Source organism: Taeniopygia guttata, chromosome 19, assembly GCF_048771995.1.
Source record: "Taeniopygia guttata chromosome 19, bTaeGut7.mat, whole genome shotgun sequence".
In the NCBI taxonomy this organism is placed as follows: Eukaryota; Metazoa; Chordata; class Aves; order Passeriformes; family Estrildidae; genus Taeniopygia; species Taeniopygia guttata.
In genome coordinates this window covers 5,185,636-5,213,013 of record NC_133044.1, presented here as the reverse complement: position 1 = coordinate 5,213,013, position 27,378 = coordinate 5,185,636, and the positions used below count along the sequence as shown (strand labels likewise).

Sequence of the window (27,378 nt, the reverse complement as noted above, 5' to 3'; positions counted from 1 at the left end):
GCCCGCCCCACCGGGGCGGGGTGTGCCCGGGGCCGGCCCCGCTCGGGTCCCCCCCGTGTCCCCCGTGTCCCTTCCCACCCCTGCGCTGCGGCTCGGGGCCAGAGGTGCTTTGGACAGGGCGGCTTGGGAGGGATGCTCGAGTGATGCTTCTCACCCGGCGTAGCTCCTGCGCTGTGGACAGGTCAGGAATATCCTTGGAATGCTTTGCTGGGGATATCGCATCTCTCTGTGTCACCCCCTCTAACGAGCAATCTTTAATATAAACACAGCTGATCCAGTGCTCTGTGCCCACTGCCACCCAGCAAACAGAAAAAACAGATGGGAGCCTCTTCTTTCCCGTCTCTGCATGGATGAAAGTGTTCACCCCACCTGGAAAGATGCTGCAGCCCCAAATTTGGGGCTTCCCTGCTGTTCCCAGGTTGTAGGGTCACCTGAGAGCCTCGGGCAGTGGCTGTGGGGCTTGGAGTTATACTTATGGTAATAACCTCTATCCTAAACTCATCACACCCTAAATATCATGGAAAGAAGTGACTGATGGAAAGGACAAGAGACCTTTTAGAGCAGCAAAGCTGTGGCTCTGCACAGATTTCTCATTAACTCCTCAGACAGAGCATTTTCTGCAGCCCCTCCACAGAAAGCTGAATATTTGCTGCTTTCTCCAAGTGAGCTCCTGCAGTGCAATGTTTTTCCATGTCCATTATCCCACCTCTCATAGAGCTTAGGAAACATATTCCAGCTTTCTCATCCATGTTTTTTTTTTTGTTGTTGTTGGATTTTCCTCCCTTAAAGTGACTCTCTTGTTTGTTTTCTACTGTTCTCTCAGTTCTACAACGTATCCCATTTTCCTTTTTCCACTGTGAAACTGAAACAGTGAAAACATTAAGCACTGGGTTTATAACTGGAGTGAGTGGGTGTAAATAAGATTTTGCCAGCCTGTGTCTGATATTACATGTGACAGGGGATATTCCATCCACGTGGGATCTGGCAGCGATGCCACTGTGGATTTAGCAAACTTCCCAGGGATTAGTTGGCTTGGAGTGCTCTGCTCAGCTCCTGCCCCAGTGTGTATCTAGGAAATGATGAATTCTCTCTTTTTTTTTAAGATCAAACAAGCAATAATTATGTTTTCTGTATAACAAGGAATGTAGGATGTAGATGAATATATTCATAATGAGGGTGGAAGTAAAACAAAATGCAAGCAGAATTCCTCAACTTAAAAATGAACATTGAAGAAATAGAATTTCTTAAGGATGCTTAGAGTTGGAGAGTTGAACTTTTTTTGAGAGGAAAACAGTAAAATAGCAATGCAAAATATACTTTCTAATGCAAATTGAAGTGCATTCTCATTACTGTCTTCTCCATTTGCTCTGTTTTGGATGTCTCTCCACTTCCCATCACTGCCCTCAGTGATTTATTTGAAACAGAAAGATTAACTTCAAAATCCCCATCCCACAGTTAATACTGGGGAGGTTCTGAAGGAAAAGTCTCCCTCTTATTTTCCTTTCTGGCACAGGGGATGGCAAATCATTCCTACATCAATATTCCCAGCTCCACCCTTTTCAAGGCGAAAATAAGTACTGGAGAGTAAATTGCCAATTCTGCAGAACAGAGAAGTTTAATTAAATATATGTGAATGTTCTCGAATATCTGAACTTTATTTGTACTTCTGTAATCCATCAGTCTCTCTACTATTTCACTTTTTTGCTGGAAGAGTGCAATGCTGAGGGAATGCAGCTCCAAAGGAGCTTTGGTAACTCTGGAAATCCACTTTTCACAACAGCACTGTGAAGGAAAAGGATGGCAGAAACAGCTACAGTGCACCTTCTTTAAAAAACATTATTTTTTTTAGCTTTCTTTTGCTTTGGAGAAAGAAAACAGCTCCATGGGCTGAATGTGCCATGCAAATGCACTGTCAGCTCGGCTGACACAGAGCCCTGCTGACATATTTTTGTTCAAAAACCCCCTAAATTTGTTTTTAACTCATTTTTCAATGTAAAAGGCAAAAAAAAAAAAAAAAAAAGTGGAAAAAAAAAAAAAAGAAAAAATAGAAACCATAGAGTGCTGAGGGAAATGCTGAACACAGTAAACATCTTTCATGACAAAGAACACAAATACCCTGCAGATCTGCTGTCAATAGCAAGTCCTGGGCCCCCTGCTTTCAACAGTTAATACTGAGGCCCCTCTCTGCCCAAGCCTTGCTGGTAACAATCACAATGTTAAAATGTTGACATGCTAAGCACATTTGGAAAAAACCCATGTCTGCATTCCCTATGGATGGTGTAGCATCACTAAACGCCTAAAGAGCAGCAATTAAAACCAAAGTGACCTTCTCACCTCACCCCTGCCCCGTTGGTTCTCTCTTGATATTCCCTTTGATGGTGGCAGTGGAGATGGAGCTGAGCCATATTTGTATTTACAGCCTAGCAGGCTTCCTGTCTCCACTGGGAAATGTTTAGGAAGTCTCTATTAGGGAAAAAAAAAAAGCTGTTGGAAGAGGTGTCGTGTTCCTTCATCCCCAGGTGGGTTGTAAAAAGCAGCACTGATTGGAAAAATGTGTCAGGGAACTGAAATTTTGGGAAAAGGGTGGAAAAAACATGTCAGGAAAGTGAAATTTTGGGGAAAGGGTGGAAAAACATGTCAGGAAAGTGAAATTTTGTGGAAGGGATGGAAAAAACCTGTCAGGAAAGTGAAATTTTGGGGAAAAGGTGGAAAAATATGTCAGGAAAGTGAAATTTTGGGGAAAGGGAAGAAAAAATGTGTCAGGAAAGTGAAATTTTGAGGAAAAGGTGGAAAAAACATGTCAGGAAAGTGAAATTTTGGGGCAGTTGTGGAAATAAATACAATACTTTGCTGCTAGGGGAGAGATGTAAAGAGATGTAAGGGAGAATTAAGACAATTGTGCTGAAGGTTCTGAACCTTTAGCTGCAGAGAGTGGTGAGAGACAGACAAGGATTAACAGATTTCTGGAATGAAACCCTGAAATTTGATTGTCTGGAAATACAGTATTTTCACATGAAACCTGCTGTCTTTTCCCTTCTTTCAGGCAGCTGCACGTGGAGGGTTTGGGACATGGCAGAGCAGCCACAGGGCTTTTGCTGTGCCAGTTTTGGCCAACTTACAAGGCCAGTTAATCCTGACATGAAAATCCATCACATCCTGTGCTCTGAGTCACACCAGCAGCTCTCAGACCTCTCTCCTGGCTCTTTTTTTATTCCACAGGACTCCACAATAAATTATTTTGAAGTATAAATAAATTTCTATCTGTGTGTGATTGAGTGCCCACCAAAACTTTTTTTAGGCTTTTTCAAATTAAAAGGGCTGAAAAGCCTTTGCAGTTGGCTTTTAAATTTTGTCCAGCACTTTTATATTTGGTGATGGAAATTTCTGGAAAATTGGGAACTGTTCCTAAAGCACCACAGTTTGCTCGTGTTACTCAAAATTGGTTTAGGATTTGCAACACCCCAAGGAGAGGAAAAACCTTAATTTTGTCTGGTTTGGTCATGGAGAAAACAGTGTCTGGTGGGTTTTGTGCTGGAATTGCAAGGCAGAGGTTGTGGGCACAAGGCTGACCCATTCAGTTCCCTAAATCCCTAAAAGGCTCTTAAATCCCAGCTGTAAGGAAGCAAATATATCAGTATGACACTCCTTAGGGAGTTAGAGGTGCTGTATCTGCATATAAAATTTTCTCTGAGAGATAATATCAAAATTAAGGTAATTTTCCTTGCAATTTCCATTATGATTTTTAGCTGTTTGCACTCATTGAAGCGAACCTGGTTTTACTGAGGATGAAAAAGGCTCTTGGAAAATTTAACAGCACAGAAAGAGTCACAGTGACAGCTGGGGAAGGCACGGTGCTGATGAATTCCATGGATGCATGTACGGGTGCATTGAAAAACAACAGGAGCATTACACAACCACTTCAGACCTGCTGCACATGGCTAAAGATTTGGTTAGAAAATATTTTCGCGATGCTGTTTTGCCTTTGTCACAGTTAATAGCGGCTAATAGCCAATTTGAGTAATTTTGGAGACAAACAGCACAATTTTCTGACTGATATATGCACAAAAGTCGTGATAAAAAGCTTACTTCTATCGCCGGCATTGGTGGTTCAGTGGTAGAATTCTCGCCTGCCACGCGGGAGGCCCGGGTTCGATTCCCGGCCAATGCAGCTGATCTTTTCCGGTTTTTTTTTTTTAATTTTTTTTTTTTTTAAGTTCCTTATTTCTCCTTCCTCTTCCGCTTCCGTCTCGGCCGCCAAATCCTCCTTCAGCATCACGGGGCCTCGGCCGGCTGCTCCCCCGCCGTGCCCCGCCGGGCTGCGGCTGCCCGGGAGGAGCGGGAGGATCCTCGGGGAGCCGCGGCGGGGAGGACAAGATGGAGGTGTAAGAAAGGCCTGAGGGGGAGCACAGGGGAGGACAAGATGGAGCTATAAGAAAGTTCTGAGGGGGAGCACAGGGGGAGGACAAGATGGAGCTATAAGAAAGTTCTGAGGGGGAGCACAGGGGGAGGACAAGATGGAGCTATAAGAAAGTTCTGAGGGGGAGCACAGGGGGAGGATAAGATGGAGCTATAAGGAAGGGCCTGAGGGGGAGCACAGGGGAGGACAAGATGGAGCTATAAGGAAGTTCTGAGGGGGAGCACAGGGGGAGGATAAGATGGAGCTGTAAGGCCTGAGGGGGAGCACAGGGGAGGACAAGATGGAGCTATAAGGCCTGAGGGGGAGCACAGGGGAGGACAAGATGGAGCTGTAAGGAAGGGCCTGAGGGGGAGCACAGGGGAGGACAAGATGGAGCTGTAAGGAAGGACGTGAGGGGAGAGCACAGTGGGGCTGTGGGGCACCTCAGTGGGTTTTGTGTGGAGAAAATCTCCGTGTGGCTGCACCTCTATGGGCGTGGGGTGTGTGTGGGCACATCTGTATGATTTATTAAAAAAATACAGATATTGATCTAGTATCAATATCCAACTGTGATGGAAAAAACTCTCTAACAGTTTAAAGTTAGAAAGTGTGTGTTTATTGTGGGGTAGCTCCCAGGTACACACCATAGCTTCCAAGTGATTACAGCGCCCTTTTATCCATATTGAATACCCAAAATACAAACACATATTCATCATTTTGGTACATCCCATTCCTCACTTCCTATGCTAATAATTTCAAAAGCCATTCAGCATGCGTAGTTTGTTCCTTGAAATGGGTCGGTGTCCCTTTCATGGGGAGGGGTCCCAAAATGAGGAAGTAAATGAAGTCTTCCTCCTTCTGACCTTTCTACCTGATATATTCAGCCCTACTCAAAAATATTTTGGTTTAGGCTAAAATTTGGGCAAATATGAGCTATTTAAAGACTCTAAAAAGTGTTTATATTTTTGCTGTTACCATGAAAATTTTCACCTTTCTGCTTAAGTCTTAATCACATAAAAATTAAGCAGTGTTTAGCTGACTGCTTAAAAATACACATTAGAATCCATTACTCAGATTTCCTTGTTTCCTGACTGTAAAATTGGTAGCTGTGAGTCAGGACAGAAGGAAGTTTCATTTCTATTGCAAATGCTGATCAATTTATAATGTCGGTATTTCAGAGCCGTTGAAGTGAAAAAAGAAAAAAATTAATTTCTGAATGGCAAAGCAGATTGGAATGAAAAAGGAAAAGCAGTTGTCTTAAATAATTTCATTCTTAACCTTTGATTCCTCAGCCTCATTTGCGTGGCCATGTATTTATTTCATCCTCTCTCAGCCGAAGAATTCCATATGTAATTCTCCCTATAGAATGTCTTTGATCCGTGGGGATTTCTGTAGGGCCCGGCTGAATGCAAACATTCTGAAGACTTGCATTTACCTCCCAACAAAAGCTATATATGGTTTGTAAAACATGAATGAAAAACTAATGCGTGCCTGAGCTCACTTGCTGAAGTTTCACTCGGGTCAGCGAAATGGAAGTTGAAGTTCATCTCAGCGTATTTCAGGAGGTCCTTTTCATTTAAAAACAATGCTAGAACCTGTGGAAGTTTGTGGATGCATTTACCATTTGAAAGTGATGAACGTGACAGTTCTATTCAGGCCATTCTCGGTGCTTAACAACACATTGTACCTTTTTTTGTTGGTTTTATTTTGCTTTTTCCTAAGCTGCCCTGCACAGACCTGAGAAAGGCCTTTTTTCCCTTTTGTATGGAAACTTTCTGTTGTTGTGGCTACTGACTGCTCAGCAGAATGTGTTGTTCAGGGAGTAGAGGATGTTCTGGGGCAGTTTTTCTCCCTCTTTTTACTTTAAATATTGAAATTTACAATATCCAGGAGGAATAAAGGCGCGATGTGCTTGCCTCTGCCAGCCTTGGATAAGGATTCTTGCTTAATGGGGACTGAGGGAGTGGAAAATGGGAAATTCAGCCTTGCCCTTCTAATATGGGAGCAGGCACATAAAGATGGAAGAATAAATAAAGAGGAAATGCAATAATAAACTGGTGTTTTTTTCACTCAGTACAACACAAAAAATTAAAGCTCTCTTTGTGTCTATACACACATACGTGTCCTTGGTACTAAAATACTCAGGGTGCTCTTGACTGATAATGAAAACAGTGCTTGTAATCTGAATTCTTTTTCGCATCATTCTTTATTTGAATAAAATCCAAGGCATTTTTTCTAAGGAAGAAGCAAAGCAATGTGGTTTGAGTGTGTGAAATTGGGTGACTGAGTGAAAGGAACGTGTTGTACAAGTGTGTTATGATTTTTGGGGCAAACTGTGCAAAATATACTCAATATTTATGACCTAATTTTACTGACAGCATGGTAAATATTTTCCAGTGATGGCAACTGTAGAATCACCAAAATAAGATGTCTTGGAGCTTTTTTTTTTTTTTTAAGTTCTTTTAGTGTCTGTGGGCAAAGAAAAGCTTCCAACAATTTCATTTGGAACATAATTAATTTTTTTTTTTTTTCCTTTTAGAAAAGATGCAAATGCTGCATTGCTGAGTAACTTTGAGGTAAGTTTGCCTTCATTCTGCTTTTAAAGCAGCAATTTCAAGCTGTCATCAGTCTCTTGCATAATCTTTGGAAGCTGAAACCTGGCAGTAGCAATCAGCGAAACCTGCAGGGGATTTACTCTTCCTTGGACTTTGGTTTGTTTTCAAGAAAAAAAAAAATCTTATTTTTAAAGAAGATTTGGGGATGGTTTTGCTAGTAACAGGTACTGTAGTGTTTGTTTGGTCTTGAGATTTTTCTGAAGTGAGTATTTTTCTCTCTCATTTTAAGGGGGATAGAAAGAAATGTCATGTCCTTGTTGGTTTAATTTAAGCCAGCTAATGGAAATATTTTTGCTTTGATGATTAATTTTTTTTTGGAACAGTTTTAATAACCCAAATGGTTTTGTCTGTGTTACTGTATTGCTGAAGCTGCTTTTTATTGCAGCTATTTCATTCTGTTCTGAAATGAGTGTTGAAGTGTTTTATCCTGAGCTGCATCTGTCTGCAAACAGCAGAGCAGGCACCTGATGAGTGTTAATGAGGCACCTGCAAAGAACTCTCCTAAATTTCCTCTGAGAAACAGATGATACCCTATCACCCAAACTGATGTTCAGTGCTTGGCTGTTGAAATCATGTGAAAAAAAAAGGCAAATATGATTTTTAAAAGTACTGATTCCCTCCAGCTACTGACCCCTTTCCAGTTGCTCCTCTCCCCAGTGGCAGTTCCACTGCAAAGCCAATGTTCTGTAGATCCAGGTGATGCTTTGCACACAAAGTTCCATCCCTGCACATCCCTGTGAGCTTTTGTTGTCCTTTTGTGTTTGCTGTCCAAGTTCACAGCCTGGGTTTGATTTCAGCATTGCAGGTGCTCCTTTTCCATAGAGGCATGAAGAAATTGAGGGTTTGTAGCTGATGATATTCTATTTCTCACTGTCTGGAAATGTTTGGTTTCTTATTTCTCTGGACCTGTCAGTTTCTAATTCTCCAGGCTGGATCTTGAGTGAAGCCAGGTAAAAATGAGGGGATGAACAGTGAGAAGTGCTCTGTTGCTTTGCTCTGGATATGGACTCTGGGTGTACTGCAAAGGCTGAAGCAAAACATCTGAAAAAGTTCCATTCATCTGTTCAAAATAGTCATAGCTTTTAAAAAACAATTTACATCCTTATTCATCACTCTGGGGCCAAACTCATTCCAGTTGTTGGTCCATCCACCAGAACAACCACACATTTTTTGTTGTTTGGCTGATAGGAATTTCCTGTTCATTTATGATTTCCTGCTGTAATATTTTTAGGTAAAATGCTCTCAGATGCTCTAAATGACTTTATTTTTTATCTTTAGGTGTACCAGTTACTTACTGATCTTAAGCAGCAGCGTAAAGAGAGTGGCAAAACCAAGCAAAGCTCTGGGCAGCAGAATCTGAACACAATCATGTATGAGGTGAGCAGCACTGGGAAAATCCATTTATCATTTAGCTCAAGCTGCAAAAATTCACACCCTTGGGGGTTGTGTATTAATAATCTGGTATCAAAGTTCCCCTAATTCAAACCATAATAAAATGTTTTATCTGCCACTTTTCTGTGGTTGTAAGGGTGTTGTCAGGGCAAAGTTAGGCAGCTGCTGTTCTTAAAATCTATAAAAGAATTTCAACATTTCAAACCTCCTGGTTTTCAACTGTTAAGGTTTGTTAGGATTTTTTTAATTGTAAAAATTCCATCCTTTTAAGACACAGGGCAGAGCTCGCTATCATCTGATGAATTTGTGATATTACCTAATGTGATAATTAAGATGATGATTTCAAAGCTGAGGCACAGATTACATGGTACTTTTTTATTAACAGAATTAAATCAATAATTCCCAGCCAAAACAGATAATCTAAATTGATTTTTGATCCAAAGAACAGCTAAACCCCACATACAGATAACATCAATTGGATGCCAGCTGGGGAATAAACATTTCATCCTTGTAGGGAAAGAATTCAAAAATCTAATAATACAAATACCAACATTTAAAATAAATTAGCAACTTCCCAGAGCCTTGCAGTGAGACCCATTGTGTGTGTGCTGGAGAATTGCATGAGCAGCACCATAACTGACAGGCAGCTGAAAGCACTTTGCCTTTGCTTGCATGAGTAATTCTGTTGAGCCCTGACACGACTCATCTGGATAAGATCTGGCCTAGGCTTTGGTTTTGTTTTAGTTCTGGCTTTGTTTGAAAAAGGTACAGAGGTTGTCATTCCTAAGCCTTGCATTCAACAAAGTAGGGGCTTACCAAAAATGGGAATTAAATCTTCATGGAGACTGACAGTCTCTTCCTGCACCTCTGGGAAACAGCTGAGGAAGATCCTGTAAGTAAATTTTATCAGGATGCACCTGAAATCTTGAATTGCTGTGTTATTCTATGTGTTAAATACCTATAGAGTGTTTGGGGGTGTAGCTGGTGTCAATTCTGGATGTGTTTTCTATGCTTGACTGAAATAAAAGCATAATTTGATTCTGTAGGATTGTCTTTGGATTTCTTCACGAGCTCCCTACAGACTCCAAGAAAGGAGCTTTGTTTTTCTGTACTTTTGGCTTTTTCATTGATTTGAAATTGTCAAAAAAAGGTGAAACTGGAAGAGAAATTACTCTTGTGAAATAATTACATTACATGACAATATAATAATTTCATTTCAATCACTGGTGAATAACAGCTTCATTTTATCTGGAAATGTCATGGCTTAAAGAAAGGAAAAAAAAAAACCTTATAATTATTTCTAACTCTTTATTTTGGGGTTTAATTCAAGCAACAATAAATATTTAGGAAGATTTTAAGTCATTTCCAGTGAAAAGTCAGCTGTGAACTGGAATTTTGGTGGGGTTATTTACTCGGTTCAGATTACTTTGTGTAATGTAATTCCTTTATCCACCTGCTCAATGTTGTTATTGTAAATAAAGCAAATAAATGTAACATTTGCTGTCAAAGTTAAGGTTAGTAGGTGTTACATGGAAAAAATTGATCAAAGCTTAATTGTGTCAATTAATTTTTAATAGCAAAATATCCTTGTAGATTTCATAACAAGCCACGTAATCTGCTTCTATAAACTTTAAATTGCCAAAAATGCAGGTGAAGGATAAAAACAAGGATAGATTAGAGATCTTAAACAGGGATTTCTGGGCTGGCAGTGGGAATATTCCTGGCACAAAGCACATGAAAACTTGGGTTGAACGATTAATTCAACTTTCCTTTGTGCTTTTGAAAGACAAAAACCAAACAAGGTAGCAAATATCTCACAAACAGCAAGAGTGTTTTTTTAGCAGGCAGAGCTAAAACTCAGTCCTTTCCTGTATTCTTCAATTTGCATGTTTGTGCTTTGAACAGCACAGACAAAGTTGATTTCCAAACCTGAATTGATTTTCCAGTTTTTCTCGAGACTTTTCAGAGTACTTGTTCCATACACAACTAGTAAAACAAGTATTAAGTCATTAAATACTAATTAACTAGTAAGTAATTAAATAGGTTATTAAGCAAGTGTTAAATATGTATTAAATAATACATCTTTTCTTTCTGTCCCTTGCAGACACTGAAGTACATTTCAAAAACACCCTGCAGGTACCAGAGTCCTGAGATTGTCAGGGAGTTCCTGGTAGCAATGAAAGACCATAAATTAACCAAGTAAGTGAAGCTGTGCATTTGAACAGGAGTAAAAACTCAATTACTGCTGAAAAACTGATCCCTGTGGACAGTGTGATGATCTGATTAATGGATTTTAAGTATTTTCTGCCATTATTTAAGTGCTGAGCCAGACATCTTTTCCTTAACTCATGGCTGAGTATTTCCATCTTCTCTTTATGTGCTTTTCGTCCAGGATCTCTGAGATCTACATTTCAGTTATTTAAATATTCTATCAACCAACCTCCCTCCTCCCCCAGCAGTTTCCTGTGAAGCTGAACATCCAGTTGTTATTTTGGGAAGTTCTGCCTGGAAAAGAAAAATTTCCTTTGCAGTTCTAAGACTCCAAGGGCTTTTTTCCCCTCTGTGAGTGCCTGTTCTTGAGGCACATAATCCTCTTGGAGCTCTGCAGAGTGGCAGTGAAGCCTGATGTAAATAGAAATGGGATCAGCTGGCCACTTTTTTGGATAGCTCTGATCACTTCTGACTTCTAAAGCAGAAAAAACCCATATTTAGCTGCTTCTAAATAATTCCACTTCAGGGAAGGAGTTTTTCAGATACTTGAGTGTGTTTTTATTCCCTGCTGGGAGGACTCCCAAGGAGTTCATCCTCTGGGAAAGAGGCTTTTCATTCATTTGGCTGTGCCACAGACTGCACAGTGAGAGCCCTGGAGTGCTGCAGGGCAGGTTTTTAGGCTGTCCAGAGCAGGGAAAGCAGATTGGCAGCTTTTAGTTAGAGTTTCACTGCCCCCTCTCTACAGACAGGCACATCCAGCACAGCAGCAGCTCTGCACAAAGGGATGCTGCTCCTTGGGAATTCTGGCCTGGAATTGTGCTTGCAGTGCTTTCTTTGCCAGGTCAGTAAATCAGTGTTTAACCCTCCTGTAGCTCAATTTATCCAGCAAGATATTCATTGATGTATCCTAATTATTTTCTGGAGGTACTGAAGCATGGAGAAAATACTCTGCAATAAAAATACCAGAGGTGTAAAGAAGTGGTAATATGGCACTGAGAGGTCTTAAAATTGGCAGCAAACATTTCTTGAGTAGTAGTGAGCATCATTCCCTTCTGGTAATGCAAAAAAGCTCTTTTTGAAGAGAAATAAGCTTTGCTGTCAGTGCAGGGCAGCAGTTTAGGAAGAACCAGCAGAGTAAAACAAACTAAATGATGTTGGTGTAAAACTCCCACTAAAAATCAAAGTGTTTATTTTTATTTAAAGCTCATTTCTAAACTTCTTTCAGGTAGAATTTGACCAGGACCTGGGAGTTAACTCTTCCTGTTATCACTTTAGGTACCTTCATTGCAACTGCTCTCCTGGATGGGATCTCCAAGGGTGAAATACTAAACAATTTAAGTTATAAAAGAGAAACTTCCAGCTACAGATTTTCTGTCTCCCACAGTGCTGAGCACTTTTGTAGAAAATCTACTCAAATATTCACCTTCACACAGCTGCTTGTTCAGTGAGCTGGAAAGGTTGGAATAGTTACAAACTTTAAATGAGCTTTTGGAGTGTTCAATTTTTTATGGATGCTCCGAGGTGCCTTTGGGGTTGGGTATCATCCTGTGTGTCCTTTTCCTGAAGCAAGGGAATTATTCCTAAATCATTTATTGTGAATGGTGGCAGCAAGATGAGAGTGAAGAGCCAGCCAGTGGTGTAGGTGACAAATTTACTCTGTGAGAATTCAGATTTTTTTTTTGTGAGCATCCTGTACAACTTTTATCTGGTAAAGCACTTCCCACCTCTGCCAAATCCTTTACAGAATAAAACCCAGAATTGTTTTGTGTGATGCTGGCACTTCTTTTTTTATGATCTTTTCCATCTTTTCCATTGTCAGGGCCCACCTGGTGGCCCCTTCACCCCAAACCACAAGGAGCACAAGGGGTGCAATTACTCTTTAGGGCACTTTATGTTAAACCACTTAAAGCAGTGTACCTCCAAGGCAATTTGGAAATACCCTTTGGTTCCTAACCAAGGTCATTTCAACACTGCTTCTCTTGTTAAATAAAAAGGCTTTGATGGTTTCCATTCTGTGGGATGGAGGTGGTGTTTAGGGATTTCATTCCTGCTGTGTGCCAGAGAGCTTCCTTCCCTTGGAGAGGAAAGGCCTGCAGTGTTTGCTCTTCCAGGACCTTGCTTGGGTGATCCCTGTAATGACCTTTCCTCCCACCAAGATTAATGAGCTCCAGACTCCCTTTGCTGCTTCCTTTCTGGGCAAGGCACCCCAAAATGTGGGGTGAGCTTCTCAGACACTGTCTGTGCTGCTAACAGCTCTCTGCAGTGGCTGATGAGATTAATTTGTGTTAATTGGGGTCTGTCCTCAGACAATTCAGTCTGGTTAAAGGGTCAGCAACACCCCATCACCCCAGACTGCTTCCCTGCCCTTTACATTCCTGTCGTGACTTCACCTCTAATCAGAGGGGAAGCAATTAAGCAGCGTGTTTATGCTATTAATTAGGCTCAGCCTATTTGCTAATACCAGGACTTTGGAGACCAGGATTTGCAGCCCTGCCTTGGGCTGTGCCATTCCCTGCTCAGGCTGTGATTGCTGCCCTCAGCACTAGGCTGTGCTCGTGGATGGGAGAATCCCCAGCTGGGAAGAGAGAGCAGCCAGGGAAACAGCAGCAACTGAGGCACAGCAGAGCTTTGAATCAAAGGAATTCTTATTTTTCCTTCCACAGCCCTGCAGGATGTCAGGCTGCATGTGATGTATTTGCTCCAGTGAGAGAACTGGTAACATAATTCTGGCAAATTCTGCAGTTCCTGGAAAATCACCTCAAATCCTTCTGTTATCACTGATTTTTGCTATTCAAAAAACCAGGTTAACAGACCAGCATGCATTTTGTGATTGACTTGTCTCATTAGTGTTACAGACACAAAAAATCGCTTCCTAAATGGCAGATTTTAAAAATAAACACCAACGCGTGCAAACAAATATTCCAGAGTCATTTCAGAAAGCTGCCTTGCTAAATGGGGCAAATTTAAAGCCAGATATTTCACTGATATAGTTAAGGTGTGGTAAAACAGTTTTTCCCATAGTTTTTAATCATTACTTTGGTAAAATTCAAACTGTAGAACTGAGATTTTTTAAAAACTGAAACTCTGAACCCACATAATGAATTTTATTATTACCTTGTTGAGGCCTCAGGCTTTGGCTGAAGCTCCAGTTCAGTGAGCCATGTTGTACTTGGAAGTAGAATTTGCCACTAGCAGCTCATTTTCCAGTCTTAGTGCTGGAATGGCTTCATATTTTTAAGGTATAGTGAATTTCATTGTATGAAAAGAACATTTATTAAACTGGAACTCTGTAATTATGTCTCAATGAAAACTGGCTCTACTTGTGCTTCTTCCTGCCACTGATAGCCTATCTTGCATCTAATTCTGGGATAACCAAATTTCCAATCACTGCATATTGTTATAATTAAAAAAAACTGGTCAGGAACATTGCCCTTTTTGTCTTTAAATCAACACAGTCGAGGAAGTGTTGAGCTGAAAATCTTTAGTACTTTTAGAAGATATTTTCCCTCATGACTGCCAAAACCTACAACAGATACAAACCTCTGCAATATTAAAGTTTGAGGGATTTGCTTTGCAATTTTTGTCTCCTCCAGAGCTTACAAAATGAATATTCAACAGCAAGTCAGCATCATGCTCATTGAACAAGAGCATCATTTAAGAGACTTTAAGAAGATTATTCTCAGCTTTTCCAGTGGGAATCCTCATGAAGAATCACAGCACCCACTGGGGCTGTGATTTCCCATTTTGGGGAAATCCTCCCTTAGCCAGACCCCGTGCTCAGGGCTCAGGCATTAAAAGTTGCCATGGCTGATTCAGGACCATGGGATTTATGTTTCCAGCAGGAATCAAACCCCTGGTTGTGTGTCCAGCTGTTACTTCATGGTTTTCTTAGTAACCCTCAAACATCCATTCCCGAGGATAAATTTGCTTCTGCTCAGGCACAGATGTTTGAAGGGTTTTTTTATCTCTCTGTGCTGGATCTTGGCACTGTTCTCGCCTTACCCAGACCTCTTGCTGGAAAAACACTCTGGAAGTTCAGCAGATTAAAAAGGGGGAGATTTTGGTTAAAATATAAACTGCAAAAGTTTGTTTAGTGCTAACAGAAAATGATGCATTTTGTCTGAATTTCCACAAGAGCATGCAAGTATTTGTATTATTTTTTAGAATGGATGCACCAATGTAGGAATGCGCTGTCTGTTCTGTCTGTGATCTTGAACATGACTCAGAGGTGGTTTTTGTCCTGTAGAAATGTTTTTTTAGGATTTTTAGGTTGGAACTCAACATCTTCACCTCCTCCAGCACTCTCCCCTCACACAGACCTCAGACCTTCTTTCCTCCCCATAACTGCATAGGCTTTTGTCCCCTGAAGCCTGAGCTTTGTGTGTGTCCCCAAACCCACTCCAGAGCATTTTTCCATCCTGGAAAAGCTGCTCCTGGCTGCAGCTGAGCCCCAGAGCTGCAGGATGTGGGCTGAGGCTCAGCCCCACAGCAGGAATTGCCATGTTGGGATTTCTCAGCAGGCAGGTCCTGCACAGCTCTGCAGCATGGCCCATTAACTCTGATTAGTGGGATCTTGCTTTTATGTGAGAAAATTGCTTTCTCTGTCACTCATCTTTTGTATGGATTCTCCTCTTGAGTGAGCAGCTTTCCTGTTCCAAACGGGTACTAAAATCCAGGCAGAGCAGGGAAAATGCAGATGCTGAATTTTGCGGGCAGTGAAGCTGAAAATGTTCTTCACCTTCTGTTTGGATGAATGAGACAGTTCCCCTTTTTATTTAACAAACACCAGCGTGCCATGAGTGCTGTAGGAAGCGTAAAGATGAATTCATGGGAGATGGAAAAATTAACTTTACTTTTTAGATTTAATGAAGCATGAACTAAATTCAGGCTTAGGTCTGTGCCCAAGCCAAACACTGTAGTCAGGGCTGTTCCTAACACATGGTGGTTGCCTTACTTAAATCTAATCTCTGATGAAATTGTGGTTATTCAGGTTTTAATTTGTGTGTGTGCTGTCAGGAAGTTCCAGATGCACAGAGAGCCTGTCCCCAGCAGTCATTTTTTGGGATCAGACCCAGAGCCTGGTCCCAGCAGCCAGGTTTTGGGATCAGTGTTGAAAAGGTGTAGTGGGTACTGAGCTCCAACTCAAACCTCTGCCTTCTGCTGCTGCTGAGGGCTGAGCAATCCAGTTCCCTACTAAATACAATTTAGAGACATTTTGGGAGTATTTGTTTCATTGCTTCTCTCATAATTATCTATTACCATGTCTAAGGATCGTTATGTCGGGGTGTTAATTAGTGCTTATGCTGCACAAGCAGTTCTAGATGAAATATGGCATTTATGCAGCTTTTGGGTTTGTTTTTGGTTTTTTTTGGTTTTTTTTCCAACCCTGCTGCTTGTTCCTTTGTGTTGTTTTGCATCATTTTCCAGTAGGGAGCTTTGCTGATGAAAACCAGCCATGAAACCCTTCAGATTACACATCTGAATGTGCTCATCACTGCAAGTTCTCCCTCATTCTTCTGCACACATTTATAAAAACTGCAAATACCCTGAAATGATGCTTTTAGGATCTGTTTGGCCTGACTGTAAAATTTCTGTCTATCCCTAATGAGTTGGAGTGCTGTTCATGGCTTATAAGCAAAAACTCTTGGAGAGGTGACCTTTTTTTTGTTCTGCCCTCTGTTTCTTCAGGAAACATCAGCAGTTGCACTAATTGATTGTTTTAGTCATGATGTGTAATTGATGTTAATTTATTTCTGCTTGCTGCTGTGCCAGTAATTTTCCTGCGATAAACACAGCTCTACCTGCTTGAAAATAGCTCTGAGTAAATCAGGTTTGCATTCTTCAGCTCAGGCATAAAATGGCTTTTGCCATTTGATCCTCTTTCTTTGACTCTGGAGTTTATCTTTCAAGGATATTACTTTGAAAAGAAGAAGATGAGTGAATAAAAGATAATGTGCTTTGTGTGGTGGAGCTGGAGGATTGGGATGTTTCTTGCTGCAGAAGAGAAGAAAGAGTTGTTGGAGAAGGCTCTGAAGTATCATGTGAGAGAAATTTGGGTAAAATATGAATTCATCACAGTCTGTCCCTGTAAGTAGGGCTGGAGGAGGAGGAGGAGGAAGGAGGTTTTTACAAGGAGGATCCTCACAGGAGCTCTTAGAGAGCTCTGGAAACTGAAGCACCAATATTTGCTTAGCCAGGGAGCAAAGCAGAGAGCACTGAAAGCACCAGCTCTGCCTCCATCAGGCACCAAAGCAGAGAATTCCCAGCTCTGGAGGAAAAATCTTTCAAAAATCCAGCTGAATTGGCCACATTTTTATAGAATAAAGGTATTATTTGATATACTTTCCCCAGCTCTGCATGGCAGTGCTGCCTTTAGCTTTGCTTTTACACAAGTGAGTTTTATCTCTGATTGATTCCTTAAATCACCTGCTTTCCATGTAAAGGATTTGAGTGCTCACCTCCTGTCATTATTGGGGGTTTATTCCTGTTTTTTATGACTGTTGTAGATAGCAGCAGTTATAAACACCTCATCTTTCTGCCTGTTAAGTGCTCTGAGTTCAGAGCAAAATCCAGCCATGCTCTCTACAGCCTCCTGTTAGAAACACCAAATATGTTTGAGTCATTAACATGGAAAACAAAGGAGGTGGATTCCCTGCTTCCCATCACCAGTGAAAACATATTTTGGCTCTCCAAAAGCAAAGCAAACTGATGATAAATAAAGAGAAGGTTTTGCTGGAGCTTTCTGTTAGGGATTGTTAATATCTCACAAATGCTGGATTGAAAATGTACAAGCTTTTCTTCTGAAGCTGAAAGTGATGGTGAAAATGGACATTTTAGCTGGATCATCCAGCAGCCAGTGACAGAGGCCTTTTGAAATGAAATTATATCTCTGGGGTATCTCCAGACACATGGAAATTGTTGGTCGTAAACATGGAGTGATCTGTGTTCTCTTAAAAGCTGTGAGGTTTCCTTTCTAAAATCCCCCAGGGGAAAACCCTCAAGAAGCATATTAAATATGTTTAAAACCCTCCAAGAATCAGTTTAAATATGTGTTAAACCCTCCAGAATCCATTTAAATGTGCTTTAAAGATGCCCTATAATAAAAAGTGCAGGATGTTCACCTCACCATGACAATGGTTCAGCTTTATTTAATGCTGAATATGAAGCATCATCTTTTTTAAGGAACAAATTGCTCCACATTTTTCTCTCTGAATGGAAAAACAGATTTTAGTTTTGTGCTTTTTAGAAATGCAAACCTTGGAGAAGGTAATAAATGCCAAGATTTAGTTTTCCAAACTGTAATTCCCTGCTAGAACTTTGTGGTTGAAATGAGCTAAAAGATTAAATTTAAAAAGTTGCTGCCATTTGATGGGATTGTAACTCCTTAGCTATGAAAATTGTCCTTGTGGTTGTGTGTTCATGGCAGAAGTTTTGGATGTCTGGTGAGTTGTTTAACATTTCTGCAGAGCTTTAACAAAGCAACAGTTAATTAATGCCTTCACACTAATGATCTGAGGGTCCCTGCTTGCCACCTTGCTTGCCAACAGCAGCATGGCTGAACACAGGAAAGTCCCCAAATCATTAAAATACCCAAATTTTGGCCCTTCAGCCACACTGCAAACCCAGCCAGGGTCATTCCTGGCAGTGACATTTCTTCCCTGGGTTATCAGGAATGTGTTTGCATCACTGCAGGCATTGAGGGGATCCTCAAACCACCCAGTAATGTGGATTTTCTTCCACTGTGCTTTTACCAGGGCAGAAAAGCTGCAGCTGCTGAACCACAGGCCTGTGAGTGCAGTGGAGATCCAGCTGGTGAGTAACAATGCCTGGGCCTGTTCAAAGCTTAACTGGAAGCAGCTTTAACCTTGGAGATCAATTGAATAATTGCTTTCTCATGGGCCACTGATTGAATGTATCCCTTTATTTTATGCACATTTTACATCCACGGCTTCAAATCCACTCAGCTTCCTGTCAGAGCCCTCTCAGACAGATTTTCCACCTCTGTTTGTTTTAGTGGTGCATTTAAAATACCCAATGCAGTCATTAAAGGTGATTTATGAAAGTATTCCAAATAGGAATATTTTTGCTGTGCAGCTCTCTGATGGAATACTTTGTTTTTTTACATCTTCCCTGGTCGTTTTAATGGCATGTTTAAATTTTTTTTTTTTTTTCACACTAAAATCCAAAATTTTAAAAATAAATGAGCAGTAATGCAGGATGAGAAAAGGGTATAAACTTTCTGATGGAAAGTACCCATTGACAGTCCAAGAATAATTCAGCTGTTAAAGAGGGATTGTCACTAAATAGAAATAAATGCTTCTGTTCTCTCAAACATCTCCTCAGGGGTACAAACCCCTGTGGTAATAAAGAGATTGTTACAATCAGGATATTATTTCAATAAAGATCTTTTGCATTAAGAACATCTGTTTGCAATCTTCCCCTGGAACCAAGCTGAGGGGGAGCAGGATCATATTTTGCTGCAAAAAAAGGGGAAGGATTAAAGAGGGACCAGTAGGACCATTTTTCTTCTGTCACCAGAATGAAAATGCTGAAGGCATCTCAGAAGAATGATTCCAGCTGAGGAATTAATGCTGAGTTCTGGGCCTGAGATCAGTGTCCAGCAGCAGCCCAAGCACAGGAGCTTTAAGTCCATCAGAAACCAAAATTTGGGGCCTGTCTCACACCTTATTTATTTTATTGCCATCTGCAGGCTTTTCTTCCTTTCTTTAAATGCAGTCATCTTTTGGGGCTCTCAGGTAACTGCATGGCTTTGTCTGTCTCTTCTCTCCTGTCCCACCTGCTTCACTGATATCCTGCCTACCCATAAAATATTATATTAAAAATAACATATAAATATATATTTAGATATAATCATAAATATAAAATAAATTATTAAATAAATATATAAATACATAAATATAATTAATAAATTATACTTAATATAATATATAAATATCATGTTATGTTTATTTTATATTATATAAACATAACATAATCTAAATATTGTATAAATAAATACATAATATGTATATTATGTAATATTAATGTAATATTATGTAATATCATTATGTATAATATATAATATTATAAATAATGTATAATATATAAATCTATAACTATATATTTTATAAATAAATATATAAAGTAAATTTAAATAAATAATGTATAATATATAAATAGCATATAAATAATATATAATACAAAAATAATATATTATTAACATATAATATATAAAATATTAAAACTAGTCTTCTCCTGTGTCATGTTTGAAGAAAATAAGAATTTTGGGCCTTTCTATTAGAAGTCAGCTTTCTGCAGCATTATTTTAGATATTCCAAGTTCTGTAGTGTCAAAGTTAAATAAAACTTGTTGTTGAAACTCAGAGAGCACAGCCAGAGGATTTGAGCTGTCAGTTCATCATTGATCCAAAGCCCTCTCCAGTGGTCAGAAGCAGCTTGTGAGAAGTTTCGTATCTGTGCATTGGGGCTTAGCCTGGGTTTATATCCCCCTGGAAGTTTTGGGGAGCAGTTGCTGCTGTTCCATTGTGGCACATTTCCTTCCCCAGATCAGCCCTGCAGTGTGTGAGTGTCCTGCCTTGTTAACCCTGTGCTCCCCAGAGCTGCAGCATGTTGGAAGTGCCTCCATCAAAGCCTTTGGAGCTCGGGGGCTGCTGGGGAGCTGCAGGTTGGTGCTCCTGACATCCAGAGCTGGGAGAAGCAAGGAGATGATGTTGCTGTTCAATTGCTGGCTTGGATCCTGGTTTTGATGAGGACAGAGGCTGCAGCAGTCACTGAACACACAAAATCTGCCTTTTCTGGGTATAAAATCACACAGAGGTCACCCATGCACAGGTTCCTGCAGGAAAATCCATTCCCTGCAGTGCTGGATGAGACACAACCTGCTGAGAAGTGAATTCTGGCTCTAAAATTTGATTTTAGATTGAGAGCCTTGATCCTGAATCAAGAGCCTTGATTCTCCCCTCACTGAACTTGCTCCTGAATCAGAAATAAATGCTGGGGAGAGCTTCTGAGCAGCTCCTGGAATGGGGGCACATCAATCTTATTTTTCAGAAAGCTTTAAACAAAATGCCAGCCTGGTCCAAGCTGGCTCTCACTTGCTCAGTTTTGATGTCTCAGACTTTTAGTCAGTGCAGCCTGACCATGGAATGGGGTCTGATTTACCTGGCAGGCTCATGGGAGACGATATTTATCATTATCATTCTTATTATTGCTGCTTTTTGCCTTTCCAGCTTTTTAGTATTTTACTCTCCCTCTAAAAAATTCCTTATTTTTAGCTGTATGCAAACAATAAATCCATTTTGATAAAATTATTTTGCAGCTAAAAAGCAAATTTCTGTTGTGATCTTTTGCAAACCTTAGTGCATAAATTGCTGCCATTGTCCATCTTTGCCTTTTCCAGCTTCTGTGCCAGGATTTATTTTCCAACAACAAAAGGAGCATGAAATACAAATTCTTACCCCACAGAGTAAAACACTGTACACATTGCAGCTATCTTGACCTCCTATTTTAATCTTTAACATATGTTGGTCCTGGCTCAGTGATTCCCAAAAGGAGGAAATAAAAATTCAGGGATGTTCAGCTCACCATGAGAGTGGTGGAGATGAAGAATCATCTTTTTTAAGGAACAAATTGCTCCATTTTTTTCTCTCTGAGTTTAAAAGCAGATTTTAATTTTTGTGCTTTTTAAAAATTTATTTCTACCTTGGAGAATTTCGTATTTATGTGCATAACCAGGCTGGCACATTGTCTTTTATACTGAAAAATAATAATGACAAATATTTTGAAAAATGAAAGATCTTAAGGGGGTTTAAACAGTTTGTTTTTTCAGCAGTGTATTTTGCCTTTAGTTAATTATCTCTGAGGGACATTAATTCAATCATTCAGTCTTTTAATTTATTTCTTTTTTTAACGTGTTTTTTTCCTATTGATGTGGTGCCGAGCAGTTTCAAATCACTGCTCAAAGGAGGAAATAACTGTGATTTTCTCATCAAACATTTCCCTCCCCCACTGGAGTTAATTTATGTGCTTGATTGCTTTGGAAATTATCAGAGTCCCTATTTCCTTTATTACTGTACTTTACTGATTATTTTAAAATCTAATTCTTAGCTTATTATTCCAATAAGCAATAGCCTTTAACCCACAGGTTGTTCTTTGATGCTGAGGTTTGTTGACCAAATGCTGAGAGAATTTCTCATTTCTTTCAGGATTTTTTGGGGTCCTTCAGTGTGGCTTTATTTATTCTTCATTCTTGATTTATTGTTATGTCTCAGGAGACTAAACCAAGTAAACATTAGCACTGAAAGCAGCACAGGGAGGAGGATGTAGCCTCTTAAATTCTGCTTTTATTTGGGTAAGAACAAAAGATAGGTATGGTTTGAATTAAGGATGTTTGTCCTTGTTTCACTGAGTAAAAACAAAGGAATTTAGACAGTCCTGAGTGATTTTGTGCTTCCATTTGTCCGTGGCACTGTGAACATAGATTTACACCTTAATTTATGAATAAACACTTCAATCCCTGGGATTATTTTCATGGGCTGGCTGTGAATTTCTGAGAATTAAATTTGAGCTGCAGGGGGAACGTGCTGCTTTTACTTTGAGCTAGGAGAATTTGATGCCAATTAATTTATAACGTTTTCCTCTTTGATTAGCTGTAGAGCATTGTGGAAACTAAATGGGAGCAATGCTGACTTTATGAATATATTGCAGGGGAAATTGAGTAACAAACTGCTCTAATTTGGGTGAGATAGAAATTATTAGTGAGTTCTGAGCTGAGTGAATAATCACATTTCACAGGTAACACACACTGGGTGTGGTTATGAATGACATGGATGTGCTGCAGCAAATTTTCCTAAACCCCTGGCGTTATTTTGGGGCATCACAGCCTTGAATGCTGAAAAGCAGCAGTGAGAATTATTTATGACATCAGGGGGCTTTTAAAACAGAAATTACATTTCTGTGACACTCCCCACTTCTACTCCTCACCCAAATGTCCAGATATTGAGGCCAGCAGCACTGGCCAGAAATACCCAACTTTGGGCAGAAATACCCCAAAGTTTTCACATGGCGTCCTCTGAGAGGGGAAACTGTTCCCGTTAGGGCTGGGTGGCACTGCCAACATCAACATCTGAGCTCATCCCCTCCCTTCAAACATTTGCATTTTTGTTTTCTTTGCTATAAACTTTACATTCCTGGTTGCTTATGGGCTCAGTCTGGCTCTTGAGCAGTTGCAGCCAGTGCTGGGCTTTTGGCTGGAGATTTTCTCCCAACATAGGTAAAATTGCTGCTGGAAAAGGAGATACCTGAATCCAGTTGGAGTTCTTTGCCTCTTAGGCTGCTTCTTACATCTCATTTCTCTTCTCAGCACCATATTTCTTAGTGCTCTCAGCATCAAAGGTATTTTGTCTTGCAGCTGTAAATCAGAAGGCTGTGAGAACATCTGCTGAATGTAGAATGAGTGACCTCCTGTTCCCCCTGAGATCTGTTTCCTTTTAGGACAGTTTCATTTGCCTCTTTATCTGTGTGCTGTCTGTGCTTAATTTTTGAATTTTTCCTTTTGGCTTGTTGCTTTGCTGCTTCCTCACTGTTTATGTTTCTATAAATCATCTCAGGCTGTTTTTTCACTTCCTGAGTGAAAAAAACTGATTTTCACAGTTTGTGCTTTTGATCCTTTGAAATCTCAAATAATATCACAACAAAATAAGGCTGAAGCATCAACTTGACTAAGAAGCTGTCTGTCCATCCTGCTAAATGCTGATTTGTGTTTGTTGGTGATTCCTGGGAGCTGCTGGAAAGGCACCAAGAGGTGAATCTTGCTGCAGCAGTTGAAGGAATTCCCACTTCCCTCTGGATCTGTCAGCAGAAGGGAATTTGGGAGCTCCACCCCCTCTTCAGTGCAGGGTCGGGCATCTCTAAAATTGCTTTTCACAACATTTTAGTGAGACATCACTTAGAGCACCAGAGCATCTGAAACACCAAAGATGATTTTCTTTCATCAGCTTTGTGCTCAGCTGGGATTTCTGGGGCTGCCAGAGCAACCCCTAGAGCTGCTGTGTCTGTCCCTGCAGCCTGTCAGCCTCGTGCTGCGCCAGTAAAAATGACATCAGTGGGGTTGTTCATACTGGGAGTTGGGATACACAGACTCCATTACTCATCTGGAGTCACTGGGGAGCAGGGAGGAAAACAGGGATTAGAATTCACATGTTCTGCCTTAAAATCAGGAGTTGGTAAGAGCTGAGCAGAAATCCCTGGTTTTTGTTTGAGTTTTGATTTCGTCAGAGCAAGCGCCCAAAGGAGAAAGTGGAGGGGAAAAAAAGGGAGAGGAGATAGAGATATAGATAAAATAAAAATGGGAAGAGGGTTGGACTTTATGTCATGCAATAAATCAAATCTAAACAAGGACAAGTGCTGTTTTTCGGAGGGATGGTAACAAATCTGGGAGACATTGGTTCAGTCATCCTACCTGGAGTGATCCAGGTGTCCAAAGCACTTGGGCTGGTTCTTTGTGCAGCTCCTGCTCCTCCAGCACCCACCCCACCTTGAAAATTGAGTGTAACACTAATGAAAAACCCCATAATCCAGTCTGAAAGGCAGGCTGATAATCCTCTGTGAGATTTAACAACAAAGGTCATGTTGAGAGGAGTGATTTGTCAGCAGCACTGGCACCAAGGAGTGGGTGGAGCAGATTGGATCATGGAATCACCATCCCAGAATAATTTGGGCTGGGAGAGACCTGAAAGAACATTTAGTTCCAGGACATCTTCCACTTGCACACTTCCTGGTGTGGTGCTGATGCCCCAAGGTGTGCTGAGATGATTCCCTGTGGGAATTGCTGGCAGGAATCAGCTGCCAGGAGCTCTCCAGCCAGGGCAGGAGGATTTGAGGGTGTGTGAGCACAGGCTGTGCAGAGGAGCAGCTGCTGGGAAACAGAGCCAGGGCTGCTGTTCAAGCCAGTGTCCTACAGTAGTTGTTGAGCTTGGAAAGCCACTCCACAGGGATTTTCATGCTTTGATGGGGATAGTCCCCAGTAAGTCATTAACAAATGGAATCTCAGTGTCTGCCTTTTGCTGAGGAGTGAATTTTCTGTGTGTATGCAGATCTGTGGATGATCCTGATGAAAGATGATCAGATTGTGCAAAGAGGGCTCTGAAGAAAAACAAAAATGAGTTGAAGCCCCACTCTGCTTTTCAGAAGGCAGCTGAAGAGCTGGCAGTTTACTGCTAGAGCTGATTAAACCTGCATTGACTTGCAACCATCATTACTATAAATCACTCCTCTTCAAAGGCCATTTTCAAGGCCGTGCTGTAAAAAGAAGAAAACTCAAACCCCACAGTCCTAATTGGTTTCATTTGTGTTTGAAGACTTCTTACTTGCTTTTCCAGTCCTCTGACAAGCTTTTTTTTCCTTTTAACAGCTGCCTATAAATTAGGGCAGTTGTTTTACTGGTAGCAGTGATATAAAAGCTGCCACAGCTCCACAGTGGGAGTAGGTCCCTAATTAATCTCATGGAATCATGGAGTTGAGTCATGACAGTGTTTTTGATGTTGCTCAGAGCTTCTAAATGTCTTTATATCCAGGAGTCTCCCAATCCAAGCAAATTCCAGTGGAGTACAGCTGCTGTAGGATGAGGTGGTTTCTTTTATGGGCTGATTATTTCCTGTAGGTACTGGATGAGATGCCAAGGTCCAGGGAATCCCTCTCAGGGTATTCCATGAAAACACAGAAACTGGGAAAAAAGGTCAGGAAGGTGGGGCTGCATCTGAGCTAAAGGAAAAGCCTCGCTCAGGACAAGGATGTGGAGGTTGAGAGAGGCTTTAGGATAAGCCTGGCTGTTCCCAGGGTGGTGTTTTCCTTGCTGTAAGGAAAGCAGGATCTCATTACACAGTGCCAATTGTTGTGGTGAACAATGGAGTTCTTTCCTTTTTTTTTTTTCAAAATATTCCAAGAGTTCTGCTTTGTAAAATGCTTTTGTGATGAGCTCAGGCTGTGTCTTGACAAAGTCTTCCCTGCTGAGCTGAGTCCTTCTCCCTGAGGGAGGAAGTGTGGATTTGATGATGCCAATGGGGTTTTTTTTGACCTGCAGATGGTGGAAGAAAGCGAGGAGAGGCTGACAGAGGAGCAGATCGAGTCCCTCCTGCAGACAGTCACCAACATCCTGCCAGGGGATCCAGAGGAACAGCAGAGGGACTCAGCAATGGCAACAGAAGACAAAGGTGACCAGGCATAGCAGGCAGCACTTCCAGAAGAGAACCAGCTGCTGTTAGTCTGAGTTTCATACCAGTTCAATCCTGTACTGGACATAACTGTAAAATATATTCACATTTTTATGATTTGGAGGTGATGAGGGAACCAATTGTTCATAAGGAAGCAGGAAAAAGGACACTATTGTTTGGGTGTTTTGTCATAAACGGGGGTGGCAGTGCCAGGGTTTGCAGTGGAGCAGCCTGAGGAGTGCTGGGGCTCAGCATCTTCTGGGATTTTTCCATTCCCCACGGAATCAGCACAGAAGTGCTGCAATGAGAATTCTTTGCAGTTGCCCAAGTGGCTTCCAGAGCAGTGCAAAGCCAATTTTGGAGCTGTTTGTAGAGCAGGACATGGCCAGGGATGTGCAGGAGCTCCTTGGGTTCTGGCCAGGCACTCCCAAATCTTGGCATCATGGAATTGAGAGGATCTGTGGGAGGGCAACTGAAGGATGTCTGATAGTCCCTTCTAAATAAAAGAGATCCAGATTCAGCAAATTGCACTGAAACCAGGGAGCTGGGGGGAGTGAAGCTGTGAAATCAAAGCTGTGAGTGCCCAAACAGCAGAATACTGAGGTGTCTCTTTGCCCTCTGAACATTTATTGCAATATTTACACAGACAAGGCACTCCTGTGATGGAGGAATAAATGAGGCAACACTGAGCTCTTGATCTGGTTTGGAAAAATGAGAGTCAGGCCTGGATGAAGCAGAATTTCCTGAGCCTTTTTGTCTGATGAAGGATTTCAGGATCAAGTATTCAATGTTGAAAGCCTTTGTGATTATAATAAATCATTTGTGTGTGAATATCCACACAAAGCCAGCTACTGGTTTAAGTTGTGGCTGCAGACCATTCGTTTATAATTATTATGATGTACTGGAAATAGAAATAAAATTTTAAGTACATCCTGGGAGTTTTGTGACTTACAGACGAGATCAAATCACAATATCTGACTTTTTTTTTCCCCTCAGCTCTGTCATGGGTTTATTCTGTGTTTTTATGCAGAGAATTTGTGCTTTCTGAGCTTCAGTTGTGCAGTGTATGAAAGGGACTGATAAATTCCAGTGTCTGGGGGATTTGTCATATTCGTTTCCATGGTATTTAAGCTTCTTTGATGTTTGGAGAGGAAAGAAAATTATTGGAAAAATGTATTTGTTGCCTCTTAATTTATCATGCATTAAATGCCTTCCAAAGCTGGAGACTAAAGGTACATTTAGACTGGATTTGTTTAGTGTTGGAGGGGGAAAATCCTTGATGGGTTTGTGATGCATCAATGTATATTTTTCTCTCCAAAAGGGAAAGAAAACAAGAGATAAGTGGATCATAGCATGGAAAGACACTCAATTAATATTAAAATCAACATTTTTATTCACAGCAGCCCCTGATGTTGTTTGACAGCCTGCAGCCTTGGGCTGCAAGTGTTTACATTTTGATCTGCCCTTTCCTAAAATGAAATTATTGAGATTTGTTCTGAACATATCAAAAGCAGCTGGAAGCAGACTGTAAAATA

The 27,378-nt window shown here is 40.9% G+C and overlaps 1 protein-coding gene and 1 non-coding gene across 3 annotated transcripts; both read left to right on the top strand.

Annotated features, from left to right (window-relative positions):
* The first annotated feature begins 4,097 nt into the window (after window positions 1-4,097).
* TRNAG-GCC (transfer RNA glycine (anticodon GCC)) lies at window positions 4,098-4,168 on the top strand. Its single transcript has one exon. It is a non-coding gene; the product is annotated as a tRNA-Gly (tRNA).
* A 39-nt stretch (window positions 4,169-4,207) lies between these two features.
* CRCP (CGRP receptor component) lies at window positions 4,208-27,078 on the top strand. Of its 2 annotated transcripts, XM_002196486.6 has the most exons (6): window positions 4,218-4,382; window positions 6,936-6,972; window positions 8,290-8,388; window positions 10,508-10,602; window positions 18,369-18,426; window positions 25,714-27,078. In XM_002196486.6, exons 1-6 carry the CDS (start codon window positions 4,375-4,377, stop codon window positions 25,855-25,857), a joined length of 441 nt encoding a protein of 146 aa, XP_002196522.1. In that variant the 5' UTR covers window positions 4,218-4,374; the 3' UTR covers window positions 25,858-27,078. The 2 variants fall into 2 exon arrangements, with proteins under 2 accessions (XP_030143736.3, XP_002196522.1); XM_030287876.4 differs by lacking the exons at window positions 18,369-18,426; window positions 25,714-27,078 and adding an exon at window positions 11,360-11,501 and having other exon boundaries at window positions 4,208-4,382.
* Window positions 27,079-27,378: the final 300 nt, after the last annotated feature.

Excerpts from the sequence above, each read along its gene's own strand:
- CRCP (XM_002196486.6), top strand. Across the intron at positions 8,389-10,507 it reads TGAACACAATCATGTATGAG|ACACTGAAGTACATTTCAAA; the intron begins GTGAGCAGCACT and ends TGTCCCTTGCAG. Across the intron at positions 10,603-18,368 it reads AAAGACCATAAATTAACCAA|GGCAGAAAAGCTGCAGCTGC; the intron begins GTAAGTGAAGCT and ends TGCTTTTACCAG.